Source organism: Echeneis naucrates, chromosome 10 (assembly GCF_900963305.1).
Source record: "Echeneis naucrates chromosome 10, fEcheNa1.1, whole genome shotgun sequence".
In the NCBI taxonomy this organism is placed as follows: domain Eukaryota; kingdom Metazoa; phylum Chordata; class Actinopteri; order Carangiformes; family Echeneidae; genus Echeneis; species Echeneis naucrates.
The window spans coordinates 18,723,181-18,742,891 of record NC_042520.1 but is presented as its reverse complement, the minus strand read 5'-3'; the positions used below and the strand labels follow the sequence as shown (position 1 = coordinate 18,742,891).

The 19,711-nt window shown below is 38.3% G+C and overlaps 2 protein-coding genes across 3 annotated transcripts; both read left to right on the top strand.

The window, feature by feature from the left end:
• The first annotated feature begins 1,343 nt into the window (after positions 1-1,343).
• phf6 (PHD finger protein 6) lies at positions 1,344-9,623 on the top strand. Its single transcript, XM_029512388.1, has 11 exons — positions 1,344-1,480; positions 3,552-3,714; positions 4,315-4,416; positions 5,564-5,697; positions 5,795-5,841; positions 6,475-6,635; positions 6,736-6,879; positions 6,978-7,082; positions 7,156-7,289; positions 8,521-8,650; positions 8,785-9,623. The coding sequence occupies exons 2-10, from the start codon at positions 3,583-3,585 to the stop codon at positions 8,648-8,650; spliced, it is 1,089 nt and encodes a 362-aa protein (XP_029368248.1). The 5' UTR covers positions 1,344-1,480; positions 3,552-3,582; the 3' UTR covers positions 8,785-9,623.
• A 2,133-nt stretch (positions 9,624-11,756) lies between these two features.
• Positions 11,757-19,087, top strand: hprt1 (hypoxanthine phosphoribosyltransferase 1). Of its 2 annotated transcripts, none has more exons than XM_029511977.1 (9): positions 11,757-12,014; positions 16,000-16,106; positions 16,399-16,582; positions 17,045-17,110; positions 17,228-17,245; positions 17,331-17,413; positions 17,633-17,679; positions 17,850-17,926; positions 18,106-19,087. In XM_029511977.1, exons 1-9 carry the CDS (start codon positions 11,988-11,990, stop codon positions 18,151-18,153), a joined length of 657 nt encoding a protein of 218 aa, XP_029367837.1. In that variant the 5' UTR covers positions 11,757-11,987; the 3' UTR covers positions 18,154-19,087. The 2 variants fall into 2 exon arrangements, with proteins under 2 accessions (XP_029367837.1, XP_029367836.1); XM_029511976.1 differs by having other exon boundaries at positions 11,757-12,017.
• The last annotated feature ends 624 nt before the right edge of the window (positions 19,088-19,711 follow it).

The following is a 19,711-nucleotide window of genomic DNA, read 5'->3' as shown; positions in this document are numbered from 1 at the left end:
TTAATATTAATATTGACAGTAGTTACAACAACAACAATAATAATAGTTATCCCTATTGTATTTTCTAAATAAACCCTTTAGCCTCATATTTTGGTAAATATAGTCAAACAAGATTTCAGAAAGTTACAAAAATACTCCTAATAAAATATAAACACACCACTAGCATGTGTGCAACTTATGATGTTTAAGGTTATTTACTTTTTAATATGGCATCATTGCATTATACTCAGTTATGTCATGTTAATGATTATCACTGATACAGTCACTGTACATATTTACACTCATAACTGTACTGAAATCTTAAGGATTGTTCTCTGCTCTCATCTTAACAAAATTCTTGTACTGCCTTCAGTTTTCATCTTAAAACATTTTACGTTTTTGTTAACTTTTACAATTTTGGTTACCTCACAACGGAGCTTGTGCTAGAATACCGTGACCATTTTGCTTTGGGTCTTCATGATATCATGATATCCATATGATGCCCATAACATTGCACCATTCCACCAACAGCTGATGCCAGTGATTGTAGGTTCACCATCGTCCAAACGCACAAACCAATCCAGATGTTTCCAAATAATTATGAGAGTTTGTGCTCACTATCACATGATCCAAAGGTATGTGTCTTTAATTATACTATTGAATACTATCCAGTTTTTTATTTAAACACAGTCGAAGATTTTGAGTGTTACATGTAGTAACTGCACCTCAGATAACTCAAAATTCTACCCCAGCACAGTATATTTCTATGTTGTTGTCTATGCTGTCAACTTCAAGGCTACATTAAATTGTCATTGTGCCTGGGATCAAATTTTGTTGCATCTCCCCTGTTTGCATTAGTTGTGTGTTTATCAGATGTCCTCTAAGTAGTCATTAAGCACAAATCACACTGTAATAGATATAGTTTCATTGTATTGTCTATGAAGACAACTTTTATTGGATCATGACAGGGCCTCAAAATCAGGTGTTGATGCAGGACTTTTGTTAGTCGATATTGATATTTTCACGTTTGTGACACATTGGTTGCTAAACAAATAATCAAAAACAGATTTGGACAAACCAAAATCTGAACACATTAAACTTCACACATTTCCTCGACAATTCGATTTGAAAGCATCAGCTCTAACTCCTGTTTTAGTGAAAATACGACCTGAGACCCACACGAAGACATGTCTACTTTTGGGTAGATACTTCAAAATTGAAGTCATGTCGATGAGGTACTTGTGTAAAGCCCTTGGGTTTCCTGCACAGTCCGACCTCCTGCGCCTTTTCACGGTGGAAACATTGCAACATGGGGCGGACAAGGGGGCCTTTACTTTGAAAGCTGCACCCGGAAGCGTCGGTATCCGGGAGAGCGCAGTTAGCTTGATGCTAGTGTGAAAAGCACACGATCACTTCTGAAGGACGGAAAGAAACACAGTCGCTGGCCGGGACACTTTTTCATCTTTAGGACTTTCTCGGCGCGGTAGGGTCGTCTCAGCAGGTAAGAGGGCAGCTCCGGGCCGGCGGCCGGATGGTGTCCGGGGTGTTTTGTGGCCTGTTGTGGTTTCAGGCCGTCTCGCTGCCTTACAGCGGAGCAGCTCCTTTCTCAGGGATACATCACGTATGGCGCTCTTTACTTCGAAACGGTTTGCAAAGACCCGCGCCTGTCATGATAATTTCCCACATTTAAAGGGAAATATTCGCAGTTTTTCGGCTTCCAGCGAAAACATGAAGTCGAAGTGTAACATTTTCCCACCGTCGACCTTTATTTCCCTGCTTGAAAGGGCCTTGGGGAGAGATTTCGGGGCGTTGAGATGTTGATAGTGGAAATTGTTTTCAGTTACAGCTAGTTTGGAGGAGAAAGAGACACACACCCCCTTTAATTCAAAACTTTGGAGCATAAATTTGAGGCACTTTTTGTGTTTTGCTGGTCGTGGTCACACGTCGGCCACGGCATCGCCATGTGGTGCAGGGCTGTGGAAAGGAGAGGCTTGTAGTGAGCAGCAGAGGTTGAAATAAAGGATATTTGGTGATATTTACATGCATAGTATTGTGTGTCCGCTCGCTGGTTCCGCCGCCAGAGCCGCCGCAGTGAAAGCCTGGCCCTGCTATCATGGCTGTAATGGCTCTGTCAAGGCGTCGCAGCACACTGCTGTTGGGATTTTTTTTTTTTAAACACCCACTTTCGTTTGTGGACTATCATGGTTATCTACATCCTTTTTAATTCTCGTAATTAATGTATAGCACATTGTGGACCAACATCAGACCACCTGTGAATATGACAGCACGCATTTGGAGGATTGGTCTACTCCTCCACTCTGAGAAATAAAACGATGGCTTTCCATCCAGTCTCATTTGATTTTCATCATTATTGAAGATTTAATTAAAAGGCAACCGGTAATGATGAAAAATGGCAATATTTTTGTTGGAATCCTTTTGCTAATGTGTATGTCCTCACTTCTTCTAACAGTCAAAAATTACAAATTCATTTATGAATAATATGTTTTACAAAGAAGTTGGGGCAAACAGATGTGGTAAAATATGGGACGAGAGAGGACATGGGGGTTTGTGATCACAAGTCTGTAAGGGTTACATCAGATCTGGTTTTCCATCCCCAGAGTCCTGTTTCTGCTGATTTCCCTTTCTCTTCCCTTTTAATCTCATTTGGTCCTGGGATGACTGGTGATTTGTTGATAATTGCAGGCCTCTATTTCTGCTCGTATTTTCGATAGCCATGCCGCTTTGGGCCACCTTCCTTGAACTGTGAAATGTGAGATCTGGAAGATGCTGGCATTGGTCAATACAGTTGTGATTTTTTTTTCTTCTTATTTTCTTTTACATTCACACTGCAGACAATCAGAAACTCTCCAGAAGTAAATTATACTTCAGTTAATCAGGAGAAGAAGTTGAGAAACTGTGCAGATGGAGCAAATGTTTTGGTCCCAGATGTGAACCATCACATCTCTGAAAAAAAAAAAAATACAGTGCGCGTTTTTGTAGGACTCTACTTTAGGGACTTTTTCATTGCAGGATTTTGAGTTAGCCAATGTGACAGTTGAGTCAAAGTTTCTATGTAAGTTGTTTCTAACTGTTTATGGAAAATATTTTTCTCAAGGCTCCAGTCCAAAAGGTTACAACCATTATTTCACAACACTCACTTTTAGAGTGTTTATTTTCAGAAAACAGTTTACTCCTAATTGAACATGCAAGCTGCGTTTAGAGAGTACTGCAGGTTTTTATCCATAGATATGACCACATCAGACTGTTATAATGCTGCTTTACTGCTAGAATGTTGGGCCAACATAGTCCACATAGTCAAATTCTTAGTACATCATCCTCATACCGAATGAATTAAAAATGTTATTGCATTGTGGCTCAGATACAATGATTATGTTGTTGCTAAACTGTTTTGATCAGGATATTAAGGACAGATAGATATTTTTATTGAATGAGTGAGCAGAACTTCTTTTTCTCTGCTTTAAAAGCAGCTTTTTGGCAGTCAGTGTAATTGAAAGTTACCTTGTCATCTTCACTTTATCGTTTCTGTGGTGTTTTTTTCCCCCCCTCATTAGACTCCCGGTCAGATATAAAAAGCCTTTGGCCATGTCAGGACAGAGGAAAGGAGCTGCAGCGCGGCTGCCTAAATGTGCCTTCTGCAGAACCAACCGGGACAAGGAGTGTGGCCAGCTGCTGGTGTCTGACAGCCAGAAGGTGGCAGCCCACCATAAGTGCATGGTGAGGACAGCACAGTGTTGTCAACCTTTTTAGTCTGAGATCTGTTAAAGTTTAAACTTATGTCATACGAACTTCTAATACTTCACATATTGAAAACAGTGAACAGTTATGGTGGAAAAAACGTAGAATTTTGTAATTTTATGTTGCTTTACTTGCTAGCCCACCGCAACTCTATTTACCAATGGAAAAAACAATGAAAATACACATACTACACATTTTTTTCGCAGAAATTGTTCATCTTACATAAACAATCTTGAAAACCTCCATATTGTCTTTAATCCCTGCATGGTCGTGACCACTGGGCTAAGAAAAGACTGCTCTCCAGTCTCCAACATACAATTCCAGGCTCTATAAAAGATCTTTTGAGATATATTGAAGTGAAATGAGCTCTGATGACACAATCCGATGCTGGTGAAACATGTACAATTATGGTGATACTTCTGTCTGGTGGAAAATTGTGCATCACAAGTGGTAAAAGGAAATGCTCATACAGATATAGTCGATTATAACTCAAAGGTACAATGAGATGTAGGTATGAGTGTATAGGAAAAGACTGCAGAAACCCCTTACTGACAGTTTTAACATGAATTTCTTGTGTAGCTGTTCTCCTCTGCCCTGGTCACATCTCACTCAGACAGTGAGAACATTGGAGGATTTTCCATTGAGGATGTGAAAAAGGAGATCAAGAGGGGAAATAAATTGGTGAGTACATGCTAGTCTTTTGAATGTAGTAATAAAGAGGAGTAAAAGCAATGTCGCAGATGTGGCCACAGGGTAGAACTTATGTGCAATCTTTACACTATGAATAACTAGTATGGACAAAATGGAGTATATCTGGGTGTGTGTACATATTTAAATGACTAAATGATAAAGACTTTAGATTTAAATATGTGGTGGTACAGGTTGGTGGTGGTGTTGAGGCCGACATCTCATGTCCATTCGCTGTGTTTATTTGAGGATGTGCTGAAGCTGCTTTATTTAACTCACAGTAAATCATGATGAGGATGCACATGTGTTTTTCTGAACATAATAATCTCGCCATACTGTAAATGTCTCTAGGGGCAAATTTTTTCAGTGTGTGTGCTGATGGATGTGCTTTGTATTCATGGTGTGTATGCATGTTTATTGAATGGATCCCTACAAAGAATTGATACTAGCTGATAGCAGTATATCAGATCCATCTCATGTGTACAAGCTTTTCCTAATCATAAATATCTAGAACTGCACATGTTACAATAAACAGGTTGTGGCTCATTCTCTGGCACGCTGCTGAGTAATGTAATTTAAATTTATCAAATTACCAGCATTTAATTTTGTGTTAATTACGATCAGTGTCACACTCTTAGTTTCAGTGTGGTTCTTCTGTCCCACTTTATGATTTTCATATAAAACTTTCATACCACTCAATAAAAGATGATTGATATATTAGCCTTAATGTAATTTATGAGTTAATTTATGCAGGTTTTTTTTTATGGTTTTTATGTGTATATGCACACGATGCACATTTTATTTATATATATATATATATATATATATATATATATATATATAGTGTGCATCAGCACTAATCTCCCTGCTTCCTCTATTTTGTTTTTTCTCCTGCGACAAATAAATTCTCCTCACCAGGGATATTGTTTCATGAAATTTGCATATGGCCTTTCATACAGTTGTGTGTGTCAAGGCCCCATGGTCTTTGGAGAGAAATATCATATCCGTGCTGGAAAATCCCAATTCACATGGTTAATTGACAAATGACATTACCAGTTGCCAGCCACTTGACCTGACATTGAAGATTGCGTGTGCTCAGCGGTTATTTTTAAAGATGCAGCTCTGTGCTTTTCCTCTCCAGATGTGTTCTTCATGTCACCGACCAGGCGCCACTATTGGCTGTGATGTGAAAACGTGCCGGAGGACATATCACTATTACTGTGCTGTGAAGGACAAAGCACAGATCAAAGAGAATCCTTCTCAAGGGATTTACCTGTAAGTCACTTTCTTTGCACTCTTATGCACATAAAAGTATATTTGATAGAGATTTGTCATTGATAGATATACATTTATTTATTTTTCCTGATTACAGCGTTTACTGTCGTAAACACCGAGATGCTTCTCAGGATGGCATTCAAGGTAGGGTATGCTTAAATGTGTGGTACACACAAGACTTCATGGATGATTGCAGTTAGGGTTGGACAGCTGTTTCCTTTTCAATCTCAACACATTCAAACACTGCTGAGTGACTTGTCATGTAATTTACTGCTAATTCTCATTGTGATGATTATGCTGTTCATATTTTGTTGTGAGAGGTGTTGCAGTCCTAAATCTGATACTTGCACCAGTAACTCCAGTTACAGTTCAGTTTGTACTGCTGCACTCTCCCTGCTGTCTTGGAGTTATAGCTGTAATTTGATAGCATATTAATTATTGTGCATCAGTCTTTACTCAGTAACCCATAATGACAATGAAAAGATTTTTAGAATAATTTGCCCAATTGTTAAAAATCAAAAACAGATAATTATAATTTTAAACTGTTTTGAGATCTGTAATTCATTATGTGTACAAGCCAAGTTTGTACAGCTCATCCCATTTTTCTTGGTGCAGCCTTGGCTAGCCCAGTCAAGGACAGATGTTCACAGACTACCAATGCTTGGACTTTTGTTCAAAGGGGCCGACCAGACAATATAGAATCCTTCAGAGGTTCTTTGACAACGCTGAAGTGGGCCGTCATTTTCCATTGTTAATTGTGTCTTGGTCTGTTGCCAGATGAAGAGGAAGGTGTGGCCAATGATTCAGACTCATTGCCTCCACAAAGCAGAGGCAGAGGACGGTTTGAAAAGGTGAGAGGCAAGGTGGGATCTCGTGGCCAGTCAGAAGACAGCCGCTCCACCTCCTCACAGGCTGCAGATGAGGAGAGCTCCTCCCATGTAAGGCAGCACACTTGTTCATAAATTTGGTCCATGACAATCTCTTGAATGGGTGGTTAGCCACGCTCTCTGTTTTTGAGTGCTGTTTTGTTTTCTTCAGCGGGACAGGTCTCCTCTTCGGGCCAGCCCAGCAGATGGAGGTCAGCGCTGTGGCTTTTGTCATGCTGGTGATGAAGAGAATGAAACAAGAGGCATGCTTCACACCGATAACTCCAAAAAAGTGGCAGCACACTACAGGTGCATGGTAAGGTAGAAGTTTTTAGTTAAGCTGTTTGTGCAACAGACTTCTGATAAGGATGCATTTGCAATTGCTCCAATTCCATCACTCTAATCTCATTGCAGCTGTTTTCATCGGGGACAGTCCAGCTGACCACCACATCACGGGCTGAGTTTGGAAACTTTGATGTGAAAACAGTCATTCAGGAAATCAAGAGAGGGAAAAGAATGGTAGGAATGTTTGTGTAACCTCAGTTTTGAAAACTTGCTTTTATAGGAAAATTACATTGTTTCTTTTTTCCAGAAATGCACACTCTGTACTCAGTTGGGTGCCACCATTGGCTGTGAAATTAAAGCATGTGTGAAGACCTACCATTATCACTGCGGCCTGCAGGACAAAGCCAAGTACATTGAAAACATGGCACGTGGCATCTATAAGTAAGCTCAGCTTCTACAAATAAACAATTTTTCAAGTCAAATTAATTGTTTCTAATTCACAAAATACAGCAGTTTTTTCCCTTCACATGCAAAGCCAATCCTCTGTTATTTATTTTGCGCTGCTATTAGTTTGGTTTACTTCACCATGCCCGATCATCCTGAAACCCATGATCTCTCACCTGCCAATTTTCTAGTTGCAACTAAACTCAAGGGAAATCAAGGGTTTTGTAGCAGGTTTTCTTGAAAACTTTTGACTAAATTCATGAATGTATCTTGAAGGCCTTATGTCTATGTTTCTTTGTGTGTTTTCAAGCACATATATGAACCAAACAATTGGGATCCGCTGATCAGAACACAGTGTAGAAACTCTACAGGATACCTTTATTGTAACTCTGTAGATCATGACAACATCCTGGGCATCAAAACAATAATAGGAATTATTACAATATAAATTTCCTCAATTGAAATTTTATTAAAATTTATAGAATTGTGTAACATACTAAAAAATACAGTAAATAAATGTTAAGTACGATTACTTAACATGTAATCTGCCCAAAAATAAATCACTCGCCTCTTTGCTAACATTTGCCATCTTGTCTGCTTTCACCAATGCAGCAAAAGTCCCCTTTAAACTTAAACCTTGGGCTTAATTGATTATGCTTACAGACTGAACATTTTTATGATAACATTTTGCAACATTGGCCTTGTTGCACAGCCCTGGATGAGAGAGCCTTACCAGAAAACGGGATTAGTTAATTTGTGCACAATTAACTGTGAATCAACAATCAATATGGACATAGTTTGTCGGTAAAGATGTCCTAGGACATCGGTACCATCTGAGTAGATATCCTCAGAACTTAAACCTGGATTGTTAATTTATATTTATTTTGTTTTATACCTGTAATGCCTGTCCAACTCTAGGCCGAGGCCATAGCCTGACTGTTTACATCAGAACTGCATTTCCCTGCCAACAACAACTAACTCTGTTCTTTCTTTAATCACATGTAGAACTCAGCTTTATTGTAACCTTTAGAATTTACACAACTTTCAGTGTTTTCCTCGATGAGCACGATATTGCTGTTTCTGTAACTCTGAGTTCAAAACAACCTTCAACTAGTGTACAAAATGGAACATCTCTAGTTTGCATTACAATTGTTCAGAAAACTAACAGTGATTTGTATTGGTTTGTGTTTTTGTAATTTGTTACTTAAAAGTATTGTATGTGTTGTAGACTGTATTGTAAGAACCACAGTGGTAATGAGGAGAGAGATGAAGAGGATGAGGAGCGAGAGAGCCGCAGTAGAGAGAAGGCAGCAATTGACCATGGAAGAACACCCTCAACTCAAGTGAATGGCAACTAGGTCAGCTAATAATGGTGTGGTTTTTGTGTGAGGATTAATTAAATGGGATTTACACATTTCCTGTCACTTGGTTGATGTCATTTGTGGTTAGTTTTTTTTTTTTTTGTTTGTTTGTTTGTTTGTTTTTCTTACAGGTTGTCCCGATTGATGTGACATGAGGAGAAAACTGAAGAATTCGGACAAGGGAGACGTATTTTTTGATACTAAATCTTAGCCTACTCACAAAGTTGGGGTCCATAAGCTCCCAAGAGTCCTTCACATGATTTCTTCCAGTGAATGGACATGATGTCCCAATGTGCACCAGACGTCTTTGTCGTCAAACCCTGTTTTTGAGTTGACTGGATGATCTATTCACAGACTGGTGGTACTCAGCAGAGCAGAGAAGGGGACTGTAGCAGGATAATGAAAAGCCATGGCTTATCTTTCCCAAGAGCCAGTTATGCGCTCGGTTTCAAATACATGTATTATTGTCGTGAATAAGAGCTGATCTTTGATTGTCACTCACTGCCCATGCTCCCACAGATTACACAACCCACACTTGCTGAAAACCTCCTCTTTTTCCTCTTCCTTAGCTTCTGAGGGACTCACTTTTAAGAGGGGTCTATTTGTTACTAGTCTCTCTATGAAGTTGTGCAGTTTGATTACCTTGTTTCTGTAAACATGTCTTAAGAATACTCTTTTCATGTTAGCCTTTCTTTCTTGATATGTAATATTTTGCTACTGTATTATTATCATCATAAGTAATTTTGAATATCTGGATTTCAGACAGTCACGATTACAAGTTCTGCCAGCATGCACTTGGATTTTCCCACTGTTAAAGGTGGATTTCTTTTTTTTTTTTAATTATTATTATTTTTTTTAGCTGCTAAAGGGCAAAGTAGAGCTCTTTAGATGAGTTGGCTTGACTTTGTTTGATGTACTGTTACTTGTATCTCAAATGTATTCACGAATGATTGGAAATAGAAAATATTTTATTTTACACTTTTACTCAGTCTTTGATTTGAGTGTGTGTGTGTTTGTGTGTCCACAGGATACTGAAAACAGAAAACCGTACGCCTAAGTTGTTCAAAAAGGTTTGAAAAGTCCTGACTGAAAGATCAAAGTAAAACAATATAGCTATGAGACGTTACAGTAGCTACACAATCTCCATTCACAGTGAGGCCTCTCATGTGTCCATGTGGAACTTTAGTTCTGCAGTAAAAATCAGCTGTTGGTCCACAAGACAGCATTTTGTGGTAAAGCTTTGGTGCGTTGGTGTGTGAAGTCTACAGTCTGAGATTTGTATTACAGTACTACAGTAAGATTTCCTCAGTATAAATTGAGAACTGGTCATTTATTTTGGAAATTCTCTGATATTTACTGCAAAATCATCAAAACCACTAAACATGAAAGAGAAAGTAATTCCAATAATTACTCACTTTTGCAAGGTTTCGGTTTGACTTCACCTCACCTGAAGTGCAGTTCATCATCAGTGAGCAGATTGTGTCCCTTATTATATTTATTGTTGGAAAGACGTCTCAGGCCAAAATATATAAATACCATGAATATGTTCTTTGACACTTTAATAAATGTTTTAAACAATTTCATAATTTATGAATTAGTAGACTAATTCCAGAACATGCAGGATCATCATTTTCAGTTTTTTAAGAGGAAGTTGTCTGTTTTTATGGAGCAACTCCTGACTTTTAGTGGCATTTATAGTTGTCAGTAAAACATAAGATTATATCTAAGTAACTGACTCGTAGGTATACTATAAACATGATTTAAAGAGTTTAAAAAGTTAATGAGATTGTAAGTGTAGAGCCCCCACAGTTCCACCTTATGAAACATCTGGTGGCCTGATGTTTTCCGGCCTTTATGAAGGCCGCACTCTTATGAACACAGTATTTTGGTAAGGATTTAAATTTGGCACAGGTGTCCAATTTGACTTAACTGTTCAATTTTCATGGTCAAATTACACTGTGACCTCATAAAATCAAATTTTTAGTCTCTGGAATGTGCTATCTTGACACCACTTCAGGGGAATTGATATAAACATTCTTGGACTTGCAGATGAGCTGGTTACGTTGGAAAAGGTTTAAGTATGGTTATGATGCACTCATAGTGATAATGCAATATATCAGGAACATTCAGAGGGCATTTAATTTCTTCACCAAGTGCTCTGAGGCCAATAATATGTGACTTCATAATGTTCAGTGCCATGTCTCTAAAAGAGGGTGAGATTTTAACCATACAAAGAAAAGTCAGTAACTTTTAGTAATAACTTAATTACTCGTTCAACTATAGTTGCAATAAACATTTCCCAATATGAAGTCGCACATTTTAACTGAAATCAGCATGTAAAATCCTGTACCTGCATTAGTGTCGTCAGTAGTGATGGAATCTAACTGAGACTCATTTAATAATTGTAGAAATCGAAGCTACAGCCTTTTTTTTTTTTTTAAATCACTCAATACCACACATAATATTTCAGATTATTGTTTTTTAGTATACATCACACTTGTTTTACAACTGTTTAAAACTTTGCATACAAATGAAAACATTGGAGGATACAAAGAAATAATAAAATGCGTTTGCTATAGATTAAACTACCTGACAGCATATACAAGTCGATCTTAAATAACAGGCTGATAAATAAACTAGACATTTTCATGGCTCTAATTTCTCAAATACATCTGTCCTTTCTTTTTACTTTTCATTATGATTTAATAAACAAAATTAACACGAAAAAGACGTCACTTAAAGAGTAATTGTGATGGCCATTAGATAATAATTAGTCAATTGTGAGAACAATCAGATTACTCCATCACAAAATAGTTGTTGTAGTTAACAATGTAGCATTGCAAATGACATGTAATCTTGCTCTAAAAAGATAATCGGTATTTTTGCCCAGCTGTCCAAAGCCACAGTTGTGAAATGCGCTTCACCAGACCATTTTTTAGCTATAATTTTTAGATTTATCGATATTAGCATCAAAGTCTGAAGCAAGACTGGAGACAATAAAGCATCTGACGTTTGACGCCACCCCTCATGTGGAGGGCGGGGCTAACCTCTCCCGCTCATTTGATTTGCCCCCCGCCCTCTTGCGTCACAACATCGTCTCGGTCGGAGTCTCCGGTGGCTGTAGTGCTCCAACAGACTCCTTTGACAACCTCCGACACCAAAGAAGAAGACCCAGCAGTGGTAGTAGCAGCAGCCGACTCTCGTGTAGCTGAGGTTCTCCTCCTCCATGTGTGTGCCGCTGTCCTAAGGCTGAGCAGCCCGACGCCAAAAAAGGAACACACAGCAGCCTCCCCGGCAGGAGACGCAGCACCGAACTTCAGGGACCAACACGGACATGGCGACACCCAGCAGCTCCTGTGTTGTGGTAGGTCCGCTCGGAAAACTGGAATTAAAGCGGAAAGTCGTGGTGATAGGTTACCTCTCCATGCCCGCGGACGATCGCGCTGTTCGGCGGAGACCTGCGGTGTGTGTCTCACCCACGGGCCTCCCCTGGCCCGTTCAAGGTGGGTCACCTGCGCGTGATAACGGCCGCCTCGGGGTGCGATCACCCTGGCAACGAGCTTTATGTTGTGAATAACTGTCCATGATGCAGACTGGCCTGCGGCTGTCGAGAGCACGCGCTGTCCACGCTTTGCGTTGCTGACGCAGCGGACCCTCCGAAAAGCCGAAACCTCGTGTGCGGGTCTGTCTATTTGCGGGGTAGATTTCCTGTTTTGGCACAATCACAAGTTTTGGCGTTTATACTGGTCTGTTTTGCGAGAAGCTAACTGGTCGCAAATATGTGGGCGTGTTTGACTCCTGGAGGACAAACGGTAACGGACTGACGTCTATGTGTACAACTAGCATATAGCATTACCATTTGGATTTAGACTCACGTGCAACAGTGACAGAGTACTTATGCCCAGAGGTATGAATCTAATTTTGCTGAAAACAAAATGAGTGGGTGGGACATGTGGGCCAATTTTGTCTGGAGGTTGTTTTTTTTTTACGTCTAGAAGTGTGTTAGAATTTAGACAGGCTTTGGTGTCTGCAAGCTTCATTAGTAGAGAGAATTGGTTTGAGCCCATACGACTCTGGAGATCAGCTGAATCAGCTGGATCATCTGTGAAAGCAAGTTGTCCCTGGTTTTGTTGGTGTATCAGTAAGATTCAGTGAGATTTACAATGAGGAAATGGCACTAAAGACGGGCAGGGTTAGTGTTGTTGCCACAAACAAAATTAGATTAGACATTTCCCGAGAAAACATAGCCCGTGTTGTAAAGCTGACTGCAGATCATAATAATATAATATATAATAGTTTCCTTGTTGTTTGTTTTAAGTTACAATTGAATAATAAAACTATTAACCTGAACAAGAATTACTGAATTCTACGACCTGTGCAGTGGCCCTGACAAGCAAGGCACATATAGTAAAGTCCAAAAGTCCTCTTCACTTTTTTAGGAAAATGGTTTGGAACGTTTGTAAACCACTGTATTTTACAGCTGACAATCAAAAGGGTGTATAACCCTGCATTGATTGATCATAACGTGTGATGTTCTCAAATGTCAAATAAACAATTATAATAACTATGATTATAACATTGCAGTTGTGCTGGAAAAGGTTGTTGAGCCTTAGATTTCGTACCTCAGACTAATACCAGGTGACATGGATGACTCTTTGAAATCAAGAGCAATTATCTGAGCTCTGGCTCTAGTCTGAAGTACTCTGAAGGGGATATACTTCTGTGTTTAGGGTCATTGTCCTCCAGCTTTATCTGATGTTTCCTGAGCCTTTACAGGTGGACAGCCACCCTGCCAATAACCTGTAAGATACAACAGCTCTCATATTTCACATCCTCGATTTGATTTCATTTTCAGTTTTGAGGTCATAAATCGATTTGATTCTTAACCTTTATTTGGGTCGTATTATCACAGAGGGCTATGTTTTACTAGTCAAACCCTATCTAGTCTAGTGTTATTGATTTTATGGCATAATAACTACATAATTTTTTAATCCTTATTTCGTTAAATGGTCTGCATAGTGTCAAAAATAGGAAAAATAGCCAGAAATGATGATCCTGCCACCACCGTATTGCCCCTTTTTAGGATTGGCGTGTATTGACTTTTATAGCTATAGTCTGTGCAACCACACACCATGATCTGTGTATGGTAGACAAATGAACAGATGCTGATTAGCCCCACTAATTGTTTTAAGCCTTTACTCGTTACTCTCAGATAAAGTAATGATTACTCTGCATAGTCATCTTAGTTGGTGGTCACGTCCTGGGACAGTAGCAACAGAACTAAGCCATCTCCCTTTACAGGAAGTTTGTCTCATTGTCAGCTTCATATAAATGAGAGATGTGTGTATGTCTCTCTTTTGTGAAGCAATGTTTAAATCAGCAGATGATTCTTGTTAAAAGCAAACCCAAAATATTTCAGTGTTTTTAAATCTATGTAGTAGAGATGCAAATTTCCAGCAAAAGTCCTATTCAATCATTGCTGGAAACTATTTGTCTTTTAATCAATCATCAACCCGTTTACACATGCTGCATACTGCTGCAACATACAGAGAAAGCAGGAGGCTTTTCAACAGTTCCTTTTAATTTAGGGGAATAGACCTCATAAACATCTCTATCAAATTAACATTGTGCACAGATGCAGGTTATTTATCTTCCACAGAACTATTCACAAATAATTAATTTTCAGCACTTGGCCCTGAATTGAGGCTTCACAAAGTTTAAGAAATATGTGTGCCAATGGCACATGTAAGGCTCAAATATCTAAAATAAAAGCCTCATTTGTCATATTAAGTAAGATATGATATTTCTAGGTGCTGCTGAGACAAAGGGGAAATGACACCTTGTAAAGACAGAACCATCATCACATGAACTATTTGAATATTTATATTTTTAGAAGTTACAGAATAATCTAAAACCATTGCCCACCCCTACTATGCAGTCTTAACCCACACCTCTGATGGGATGTCATTTATTGGACTGCAGGTTTGATAACTCCTGGCTCCAGTTAGCATCCCTTCTATTCTGAGGGTTTTTCATACTTTCAGCAGACATTGTGCATTTTACTTCAAACAAATTGTGTTTGCTCATAGTTGTAGTTTGGACAAAGACTTGAACTTATTATAGATGGACTTAAATGTTCAAAGCGTTAACTTAATTTTTCTTGCCACTCTATGTATTCCAGTTTGAAATGATAGGATACAGGAATAAGCAAATGATAACCAAAGCCCTAGTTTCCAAAAAAACTCCTGTTTAATCTCACCATTTTGTTTTAGTTTTATTGTCATTAATTCTAGTCAGCAGATTGGCACATCCACTGTCTGACACAGACCATGACACATTTTGCTAAAACAGCATTAAAAGACTGCCTCCCTAACCACATTTCAAATGAAATTAGTTGTACAGAGCAAGGTTGTCAAACATGGTCTTTGTTAATACAAATTTTAAGATCATTCTCCCATTCACCTCCAGAAAGTTCATTGGTTGTCATGTTTCATCTCATAATTTCTCATAATTTCACTGCTTAAATAGCAGCCAACAAGCTGACGACACAGATCATGTCACTTTGAGGACATCTGCTTGGTATCAGTCATTATTTGTAACTGAATGGATGTAGCCAAGACAAATGGACTAGGGCTGAATGATTTTGTAAAATAATGGCTTTGTGGTGTTTTTTTTTTTTTAATTGCTGGAAGAGGTTTGTTTTGTTGCCCCGTGAAGTAGCAAAAGTAGCACAGCATGTTTTGCCCAGCATCTTCCTGGTTAGCTCATCGGGCTTCCATCATGATGTGCTGTTCCTCATTGAGACTAAAGTTTCAGTTTAGTCAGTTTAAAACAGGATTTTGTTGAGCTAAGAAGACTAGCACGGTGACTCTGCCTGTGGTCACTCATATTGTTCCGACAGCACCTCGCTGTCACATGATACCAGTTATGCTGTAGCATGCAGTTTGAGCTAGAGCTGAAAATATGTTTGTACAAAACATGAAATGTGATAACAGCTTACAATATGTGGCATTGTGTGGAGTTTCTCAGTCAGTCAACGTCTGAGAGTTTAGACTCAAGTATTAGGATTAAAAAGTATTTTTAATCATGACTAAATAAGCACAAATAAAAAAAGTCCTCTTTCAAAGCATACTAAGCAAACAAAATGATGTTTTGCCTCACAGAATCATCCATTGTTCTCTGAGTTTGTGTTTTGCATCAGAAAATCTGTTGAATTAGTCGATGGGAAAGTAGACCACCACTGAACCCACCCCCTTCTTACTGGCCTGTATCAGATGAATGCCCCATGTGCCATGTCAAGTAAAGCCCCTGATACTTTTTTAACCCTTTGCCATGTTTTATTTCAGATCAGTGATGAAGAGCAGGGTTATGACCTGGACCTTTTCTGCATACCAAAACACTATGCTGCAGACCTGGAGAGGGTGTACATCCCACATGGACTCATCTTGGACAGGTGAGTTGTATCATTTCAGAGGCTGATGTGAGCACATTTGTGTTTCTTAACAGCCAACCTTTTGGATTTTTTGGTGACTTCTGTTAACAGGATCCTGCGGTTGTGGAGTGTGTAAAAAAAAAAATTAAAAAAAATAAATAATATATATATATATCAGTAACGCCTGCTCATGCTAACTTAGGTGAAATTAAAACCAATGCTCACAGCACAGTAGCAATAAAAAAATAAAAAAAACCTGGACTGATGATCCTTTTCTTTTTTTTCTCTCCTTCTCTCTCCCATGTGACTCCAGGACAGAGAGACTGGCTAGAGAGATCTTAAAGGAAATGGGAGGGCACCATATTGTAGCTCTCTGTGTACTGAAAGGGGGGTACAAGTTCTTTGCAGACCTGCTGGACTACATCAAGGCTCTGAACAGGAACAGTGACCGCTCCATCCCAATGACAGTGGATTTCATCCGCCTGAAGAGCTACTGTGTAATAAATTTTGTACTTTGTATTTGGTTGCAAATGGGTGCACAACCATGTGCATGACCACAGTGTTGATGCATTTAGCAATGTGCTATCAAAAACAGGAAAAACAGATTCAAAGCTAGAAAAAATCTAAAACTGGTAATTCACACAGGTTAAAAATATTGGAATTATGTTTTTTTCTTCAGCATATGGGCAACATATACATTTTCAGATTTCCTTTCAAAGGTTTGCAAACCTTTACCAATATTTCCATACATGACCATTATGTGAGTATTCGGTTGTAAGTGCATTGAGGTAATTGGCTGCATTTTACGTAAGTAATTTTATCTGGAGTGTTACATTTTAGCACACATAGAACTAGCAAATACAACTGCATTTTTATCTAATTGGAAACCATTTATGCTAATCTGTAGAAGATAAAATGTGAAGTCTGACAACATGTCATTGTCCTCACACTTTTTGTAGAATGATCAGTCAACGGGTGAAATCAAAGTTATTGGTGGAGATGACTTGTCTACGCTGACAGGAAAGGTAAGATGAACAGAGGGCAGAAGTTGTTTTATGATGTATTATGAGTAAAACACTCTTTCTTGACAGAGATAATTGTGATGATGTTACTGATATTTTTATTCATGTCTTTGTACACAGAATGTCTTGATCGTGGAGGTATGTACCGCTTTTTTTCCCATCCATATAAAAGCAACAAGGTTTCATTTCCAAGACCACTAACAAGTTCTTCTCTTTTTACAAGGATATAATCGATACAGGGAAGACAATGAAGACATTACTTCAACTCCTCAAACAGTACAATCCCAAAATGGTGAAAGTAGCAAGGTAATTTAGTCTCTTGACAGCCCTCTTTCAAATGGAAACTACTGTATCTTGTGTAACAAAAAGAGCCATATGATCATCTTTCTCTGAATAGTTCATAAGCACAGTAGTTTAGTTGTTGTTTTTTTTTTTTTTGGGGGGGGGTTGCAATTTCAAGACTGCCTGAATATCCTGTATCAATAAAGTATTTAGGTCAGTAATAAAACCGATTTCTCTCTTCAGTCTATTGGTGAAAAGAACACCCAGAAGTGTTGGCTATCGACCTGACTGTGAGTATGAGACAAACCAAAATGTTATGCTCTTACACTTTATATTTCACATTGTATTGATGCTTCTCCTCATTAAAGTTTTTTAGTTTACCTCTACAAACATTTGAAAAAGTGATGTATCCACCTGTTTTTTTTTTTTGTTTGTTTGTTTGTTTGTTTTTGTTTTTTAGTTGTGGGATTTGAGGTTCCCGACAAATTTGTGGTTGGATATGCGCTAGACTACAACGAGTACTTCAGAGATCTAAATGTAAGTAAATGAGGTAGACAAAGAAGCACAACAAATAAATAATCTTTATGTTAATGCTTCCTTGAGTTTGAACATTCTGTGCCTGTGTGTGTTCTGAGTCTGAACAGGCTAACATCATCTCAACAAATTATGTAAATCATGAGTATGCTGGAACACTAATGGGTTCTTTTCTATTACAGCATATCTGCGTCATTAGTGAAACAGGGAAGGAGAAATACAAGGCATGAGGATCACTTCAAATTTTATTTTGTGGTTGTATCGTTTCCTTTTGTGACTCACTTTATATTTTATAACTTCATATTTGGCTCATGGAAAATTACTCTGCTTGCTCAGGGTCCTTAAGGATATGGAAACACTGATCATGGTGATAATCTTGACAGTTGCAGTTTCCCTCTGGAGTCATCACACAAATGCAAACACACACAATTCATACTTCATTTTTAGATACAATGCGTAAAATTACATTGTGACTGAATTACATCTGCATGGAGTCCAGCTTCACTTGAGATTACAATGATGTGTCTGTGCACCACAGTGATGAATAATCGTTTAAGTGCTTCTAAGGTTAGATAAAATATGATTGTGGTACCCTAAGTTTCCCAACATTTGCCAGCACCTTATTTTATAATGTTTATCTTTTATTTTAATTTGGCTTTTACGTGGAACTCAATATCAACACTTTTAATTATGATTTTATTTTATCTATATATATTTTTGGGCCATTTTAGGACTGTTCTATGTTGCTGTGTTGTGTGAAAACATTTAAAGATTGGATGGAGAAAAGAAAATGTGGAAAGGTAACACAGAATTGGCTGCTGTCCTAAATCAGCCACATAGGTATGCTGAAGATGAAAGATCGTCTTATGAGTGTGAATCAAATCTTGTTTGAACAAAGCATTCATACAGAAACTTTACTGTGTGAAATAAAAGACATAACCCACCTTTTTTAATTAAGAAAATCTAGTTTACAAATGCATAAATGTTCAAGCCATAGCTTGTCTGAGGTCTGAAAATTCAAATCTGCATCTACTGTCATTGAATCAGCAATAAGTTAACCACCTCTTTTTATTTGAACTGTCATATGCTCTGTAAAATGGTGCCATCACTGTAAACCAGTGTAGACTGAGTTATGCAATACCAGCCAATAAATGTTCACACCTCCCTCTGTGACAAGTTTATCCCCAATCCTTTACAACTGCTTGACATGTTGAAAATGTATTTGGCCAGTCAATGGCAAAATTCTGAGAAATGCAAAAGAAAGACTTCTCTGAATGCAGTATGTGGTGTTGAGTGATTTAAAAGTATCAATAGAGCTCCTAGCTTCCCAAGAATCAGATAAGATCAGTCTGAACTAGTGTGGTCTTTGATCAGGGCTGTGCTTTGTAACTAGACCTTGAGCTTGGTCTGTTGGTCTATTACATCACCATTGACCAAGAGTCAAGACAAAAGTCAAATACCTGCCATTTCCAATTGTAATTTTCCTCACACTGGGTTTTATTCATCTTGCACTCAAAGAACCTGGATGAATACAATATTTAAAAATCAAATGAAAAATAAATATATATTTTTAATGTGTGGATTGAAACAGAAAATGTGCTGGTTTAATCTTAATAAAAACGGAAATGTGATTGTTTTAACTTGATTTTAACAACAACGAAAAAAAAAAATCCCATATTTAAGTCAGAGTGACACCAGATCAGAGCAGGGCCTGGCTGTCCCGAATAATTCCTCTGGATGGAAGATCTACAGTCCTCATACATCCTCTGCAGACTCAGAGCTGTTCGA